The sequence below is a fragment of the Poromitra crassiceps genome (assembly GCF_964638095.1).
Source record: "Poromitra crassiceps genome assembly, chromosome: 30".
NCBI lineage: Eukaryota > Metazoa > Chordata > Actinopteri > Beryciformes > Melamphaidae > Poromitra > Poromitra crassiceps.
The window spans coordinates 16,935,090-16,942,589 of NC_139652.1; the positions used below are offsets into that span (position 1 = coordinate 16,935,090).

Consider the following 7,500-nt stretch of genomic DNA (forward strand, 5'->3'; position numbering starts at 1 on the left):
ATGGTCACCCTACCCTCCTCTCCTCACTCATCTCACATCACCATCAATGGTCACCCTACCCTCCTCTCCTCACTCATCACTCACATCACCATCAATGGTCACCCTACCCCCCTCTCCTCACTCATCTCACATCACCATCAATGGTCACCCTACTGCCCTCTCCTCACTCATCACTCACATCACCATCAATGGTCACCCTACTGCCCTCTCCTCACTCATCACTCACATCACCATCAATGGTCACCCTACTGCCCTCTCCTCACTCATCACTCACATCACCATCAATGGTCACCCTACCCCCCTCTCCTCACTCATCTCACATCACCATCAATGGTCACCCTACTGCCCTCTCCTCACTCATCACTCACATCACCATCAATGGTCACCCTACTGCCCTCTCCTCACTCATCACTCACATCACCATCAATGGTCACCCTACCCTCCTCTCCTCACTCATCTCACATCACCATCAATGGTCACCCTACCCCCCTCTCCTCACTCATCACACATCACCATCAATGGTCACCCTACCCTCCTCTCCTCACTCATCACACATCACCATCAATGGTCACCCTACCCTCCTCTCCTCACTCATCACACATCACCATCAATGGTCACCCTACCCTCCTCTCCTCACTCATCACACATCACCATCAATGGTCACCCTACCCTCCTCTCCTCACTCATCACACATCACCATCAATGGTCACCCTACTTGCCCTCTCCTCACTCATCACTCACATCACCATCAATGGTCACCCTACCCTCCTCTCCTCACTCATCTCACACATCACCATCAATGGTCACCCTACCCTCCTCTCCTCACTCATCACACATCACCATCAATGGTCACCCTACCCTCCTCTCCTCACTCATCACACATCACCATCAATGGTCACCCTACCCTCCTCTCCTCACTCATCTCACATCACCATCAATGGTCACCCTACTGCCCTCTCCTCACTCATCACACATCACCATCAATGGTCACCCTACTTGCCCTCTCCTCACTCATCTCACACATCACCATCAATGGTCACCCTACCCTCCTCTCCTCACTCATCACACATCACCATCAATGGTCACCCTACCCTCCTCTCCTCACTCATCACACATCACCATCAATGGTCACCCTACCCTCCTCTCCTCACTCATCACACATCACCATCAATGGTCACCCTACCCTCCTCTCCTCACTCATCACACATCACCATCAATGGTCACCCTACCCTCCTCTCCTCACTCATCACACATCACCATCAATGGTCACCCTACCCTCCTCTCCTCACTCATCTCACATCACCATCAATGGTCACCCTACCCTCCTCTCCTCACTCATCACACATCACCATCAATGGTCACCCTACCCTCCTCTCCTCACTCATCACACATCACCATCAATGGTCACCCTACCCTCCTCTCCTCACTCATCACACATCACCATCAATGGTCACCCTACCCTCCTCTCCTCACTCATCTCACATCACCATCAATGGTCACCCTGCCCTCCTCTCCTCACTCATCTCACACATCACCATCAATGGTCACCCTACCCTCCTCTCCTCACTCATCTCACATCACCATCAATGGTCACCCTACCCTCCTCTCCTCACTCATCACACATCACCATCAATGGTCACCCTACGCTCCTCTCCTCACTCATCACAAACCTGGGTGTCAAACTGGACTCATCCCTGTCCTTTGATGCACACATCAAATCTGTCTGTCAAACCTCATTCTTCCACCTGAGAAACATCTCAAAACTACGATCTTCCCTCAGTAAACGTGACGCAGAAAAACTGGTCCATGCCTTCATCAGCTCCCGCATTGACTACTGTAACTCTCTCCTCACTGGCCTACCAGCCAAAACCAAGCAGAGGTTACGGTATGTCCAAAACAGTGCTGCCCGGGTTCTTACCAAAACTCACATAACCTCAGTCCTACACTCCTTTCACTGGCTCCCAATAAACAATCGGATCACTTTCAAACTACTCCTCCTTGTGTTCAAAGCCATAAACTGTACCAGTCCAGCATATCTTCAAGAACTCCTCACCCCTCAATCATCACCCCGGTCACTCAGATCCACCAGCTCAAACCTCCTTTCTGTGCCGAGAACAAAGCTGGCCAGCATGGGAGACCGTGCCTTTTCATCTCTGGAGCCACGGCTGTGGAACCAGCTCCCAGAAACAATTAGGGCATCAGACTCACTGGCTGTTTTTAAATCACAACTTAAGACCCACCTGTTCCACTGTGCCTTCTCCTAGGCCCTAGTTTTACCATGTTCTGTGCTTTTATTGCCTGTTTTATGTGCCTTTTAATATGTTGCTTTTATTTGAACTGATCTGTTTTAGCTGATCTGTTTTATGTGGTTTTACTAGGTTGCTATTATTGCTATCTTTGTTTTTACTCTGTGAAGCACCTTGAGATGTCGTTGTATTTTAAGTGTGCTATACAAATTAAATCCATTATTATTATTATTATAGGTTCAGGTTAAACTTTATTGTCCCCGAGGGTAATGAGTATTGGGCACAGTCCCTTCATATAAACAACATGGTGGAAACATCAGACAACATGAGAGGCGTTTGACACCGCTAGAAAGTTGCTGCTTGACATAAAACCCAGAGACATCGACATAAAAGAGGCATTTGACCTTTGACAACATGACGGCTTAAGCAAGAAGAATGTACGAGCTAATGTCCACCAGCTCCGGAACAGATGCGGTACGACTCCGGTACGGCTGCGAACAGACCCACACTCATGTCATCTGTCAGACGTATGAACAGACCCACACTCATGTCATCTGTCAGACGTACGCGGGATCCGACAAAAATAGAACAGGTGCGTAATATTTCCGTACCGCATTTATTGCCCATCTATTAAAATGAGCGATAGTCTGATCCGGCAGTTTTACCGGATCCGCAACGCAGTCGTAACACATCTGGTGTACATTGGGGGGTAAGCGTTAAATTGCTAAGTGCTACGGTTCATGTGTGTTTATTGCACGTTGCTCTATTGCACTCAGGATTTAGGCCTAGCATCAGAATTGAGCTGAGTGTAAAGTGCTTTTGTGTTTATTGCACGTTGCTCTACTGCACTAAGCTTGTTGGAGGCTGGAACCAGGTCCAGCTCTTCTAGTGTTGCATAGCACACATAGTGAGAGATGTATATAATATATATATAATACAATCCTCTGTTTCCGTTACATATTCACACAGGTTCTTACCGGTATGTACATTTTGAATAATTGGCAGTGATGGTGAACCATAAATGTCATGTTTGAATGGGTAGCTGAAAGTTGCTGATGGAAAGGCACGTTGATTTAAAAAAAGGCCTCCTCCAAATGGCATAATGTTAATATTTTACCACGTTTTATTTCACATAATGTTGTTGTGCATCTCAGCAGCACCAGTGGACTACCCCTTCCTCTCTGACCTATGATCCGATGTAAACTAGGGAGAAGGTGAAGCAATCAGCCAAAGAATAAAACGGTCACTTATTTGACTTGAAACACATAACCTACCTACTCTTGAAGTTTTTACAGCAGTAGAACTGTATCACCTTTGACACCTATAAAAGTGAAAGGTTACTCCCTGCTTAAAAAAACACTGACCCTAAAAATCCTCCTGCACAAACCTCAACCCCATACTTACTTGGCGGCAGGAAGCAATAATAAACTTGTTGCTAGTTCCATAACTCTGAGCTCTGAGGCTGTTTAGTACACAGATCTTTAGGTCTGGAAAGTCTAGAAGTTTATGCAAAATGAATGTAATTATTTTGCCAGTATTGAATAATGATAATTGCTCGAAGGACCAGCAAACAATGGAAACAACACATTCCTGGCATTTGACCACTTTTTTTTTATATGATTGTAGCACCAGTACCATTATGTTTAATAATCTTCAACTACAGAGTGATATGGTTTAGCTGACAGCTCTTATCTACATCCATCATGTTGACATTGGATTCCATTGCTCAAATTCTCCCAGCTGGGATTCATACAGCCAACTCTCCAGTCACAAACTTGCTTCTACCATTTAGGCTCCCTAATTCAGCCGACATTACACTACATGTAGCCAGCCAAAGATATCTATATTTTCACATGTAGCCAGCTGCTGACATTTTGTGCTTTACAACTGATGTCTGCAGATCCAAGTTTAGCTCAAAATACTTTTTTTTTTTACATGGACTATGGAGTTTACCTCTCTCTCTCTCTCTCTCTCTCTCTCTCTCGCTCTCTCTCTCTCTCTCTCTTCTCTCCAGGCCTCAGAGAACTTCATCTATTCGTGTGCAGGTTGCTGCGTGGCGACCTACGTACTGGGCATCTGCGATCGCCATAATGACAACATCATGCTGCGCTCCACCGGCCACATGTTCCACATCGACTTCGGCAAGTTCCTGGGTCACGCCCAGATGTTTGGCAGCTTCAAAAGGTAATATTGTAGTGAGAGAGGTCAAAATAAATGTGTAGAGTATCAGGGATTATTTCCCTAAAGGTGTATGTAGCTATTTATTATTATATTGTGTTATCACAGTCACACGGTGTAGGGGAAACGCTTCTGCACCTGCACTGAAATGTTACAGAGCGCATTGTCAGCATTTCTTATTTAACCCAGTGGGCAAGCAGCAAGCTAAAAAGAACAAATTGATTTCAATCTTCCCTGTAGGCTCCTAAGTGGAGCATAGGACCTGTAGGCTCCTAAGTGGAGCATAGGGCCTGTAGGCTCCTAAGTGGAGCATAGGGCGGCCTGTAGGCTCCTAAGTGGAGCATAGGGCCTGTAGGCTCCTAAGTGGAGCATAGGGCCTGTAGGCTCCTAAGTGGAGCATAGGACCTGTAGGCTCCTAAGTGGAGCATAGGGCCTGTAGGCTCCTAAGTGGAGCATAGGGCCTGTAGAGGGCCTGTAGGCTCCTAAGTGGAGCATAGGGCCTGTAGGCTCCTAAGTGGAGCATAGGGCCTGTAGGCTCCTAAGTGGAGCATAGGACCTGTAGGCTCCTAAGTGGAGCATAGGACCTGTAGGCTCCTAAGTGGAGCATAGGGCCTGTAGGCTCCTAAGTGGAGCATAGGGCCTGTAGGCTCCTAAGTGGAGCATAGGACCTGTAGGCTCCTAAGTGGAGCATAGGACCTGTAGGCTCCTAAGTGGAGCATAGGACCTGTAGGCTCCTAAGTGGAGCATAGGACCTGTAGGCTCCTAAGTGGAGCATAGGGCCTGTAGGCTCCTAAGTGGAGCATAGGACCTGTAGGCTCCTAAGTGGAGCATAGGACCTGTAGGCTCCTAAGTGGAGCATAGGGCCTGTAGGCTCCTAAGTGGAGCATAGGACCTGTAGGCTCCTAAGTGGAGCATAGGACCTGTAGGCTCCTAAGTGGAGCATAGGGCCTGTAGAGGGCCTGTAGGCTCCTAAGTGGAGCATAGGGCCTGTAGGCTCCTAAGTGGAGCATAGGGCCTGTAGGCTCCTAAGTGGAGCATAGGACCTGTAGGCTCCTAAGTGGAGCATAGGACCTGTAGGCTCCTAAGTGGAGCATAGGGCCTGTAGGCTCCTAAGTGGAGCATAGGGCCTGTAGGCTCCTAAGTGGAGCATAGGGCCTGTAGGCTCCTAAGTGGAGCATAGGACCTGTAGGCTCCTAAGTGGAGCATAGGACCTGTAGGCTCCTAAGTGGAGCATAGGGCCTGTAGGCTCCTAAGTGGAGCATAGGACCTGTAGGCTCCTAAGTGGAGCATAGGACCTGTAGCTGTAGGCTCCTAAGTGGAGCATAGGGCCTGTAGGCTCCTCCTAAGTGGAGCATAGGACCTGTAGGCTCCTAAGTGGAGCATAGGACCTGTAGGCTCCTAAGTGGAGCATAGCATAGGACCTGTAGGCTCCTAAGTGGAGCATACGGCTATAGTATATATGTAGGCTATATATATAATAAATAAAGAATAGAATATATATTTTATTTATATTTATTTTATTTTATTTATTTTCATTTTATATATTTTTTATTATATTTTATAATTGTATTTAGTGTAGTGTTAAATAAAATTGAATCCTTCCACATAAAAATCACATTTTCCATACCCATCTGTCTAATTGCCTGCCAGTTGTCATTCATTGTCGTTTCCCCCTGGTGTGGGTAATACACTAGCCTGACTCTGGAACAATGTTTATAATAGAAAACAGAAAAGAAAAGATTTGAGATATAAATGTAATTAGGTTATTACATTAACACATTGAATGCCAGCCATGTTTTCATTCCTGTAGGTAAGTTGTGCCAGGGGTGTTTTTGACGATTCTGGCTCATTTTAGAACAGCCGAGGATTCTTTTCTGTTAAGAATTCATGAACACCAATCATCTAAAAATAACTAATAGAATGTGTGCTTTCTCTGTCTAAAAGAGTTAGTTTGCAGAGTTAGTAGTTATGTAGATATTAGCCGTTGAGTACAGCATGGTTTCAGCGTCTGGAAATTTATTCAGAGATAAATGGCTTTTTGTGAAACAGTCACTTTAACCATTCATTTTTGGCATCAGTAAGACCGTCAGACATTCTAAACAATAGTTTTGAACAGTAATTTCCTCCATAACAACAGGAAACACCCCTCTCATTCAAACTCCTCCCTCCGTGTGTCTTCTCCTCCTTCCTCCTAACAGCGGGCGTGTCAGAAGCGCGTTGTGCTGCCTGCCTGTCTGTCTGCGTGCCTGCCTGCCTGCTTGCCTGCGTGCGGGGACGAGTCTGAAATGGATTACTGTAAAATCGCCAAGCCATTTCCTTGAATGGCTTGCTCCCGCGGTGTGTGTGTGTGTGTGTGTGTGTGTGTGTGTGTGTGTGTGTGTGTGTGTGTTCGCGCGTTGCTCCGCGGCTCTGGGGGGGAGGGGATCTCTGTCCGTTCTGTTTGTGTGTCTCCGGGCTCCTGACTGTAAAATCGCCAAGCCATTTCCGCGGGAGGCGGCTGCTTTTGGTGTACGGGTCCCGTGGCTGTGGCTTCTCTCTGTATCTGTCGCCACTTAGTGGTCGGTAAAATAGATTACACACATGCTCTTGCTCCTATAGTTATCTCGAAGATGTAAAAGGGGTTGATTGATGTCCCACCGTCAAAAAAACATGTAAGACGAGTTAGGTCGTCCTTGGCACTTAAGCGCTGGATTATGTAAGACGAGTTAGGTCGTCTCTGGCACTTAATGTGTTAACAAATGTATGGAAATATATTCTGAGGTTGTATGCTATTTGGAGGGCCTTGGCTTGGGTTTGGGCGCCCCTGCACTATTGGAGTTTCTCGGCGGAAAAGACGTTTTCACCGTTCTTCCGAGTGGATTTGATCGGTGCTGATTGGCTGAAGGAGTTTGTCTGTCGAGGCACGTGGGCGGCTAGAAGTCTAGACTGATCCGTGGGACAAAACACAACGTGAGGTTGTGTGATCACGATGGTCTTACCAGGTTAGCCAGAATACAACCACAGGCTTCTACTGTGTGTGGGCCACTTAGCCAGAGTACAACCACAGGCTTCTACTGTGTGTGGGCCACTTAGCCAG

General features: G+C 46.9%; 1 protein-coding gene across 1 annotated transcript in view; it reads left to right on the plus strand.

Moving 5' to 3' along the window:
* Window positions 1-7,500, plus strand: part of pik3c2a (phosphatidylinositol-4-phosphate 3-kinase, catalytic subunit type 2 alpha) — a 103,234-nt gene that overhangs the window by 82,865 nt on the left and 12,869 nt on the right. The window contains exon 24 of the mRNA XM_083662873.1: window positions 4,261-4,430. Within this exon, the coding sequence (XP_083518999.1) occupies window positions 4,261-4,430 (170 nt within the window). The remainder of the gene's footprint in view (window positions 1-4,260; window positions 4,431-7,500) is intronic.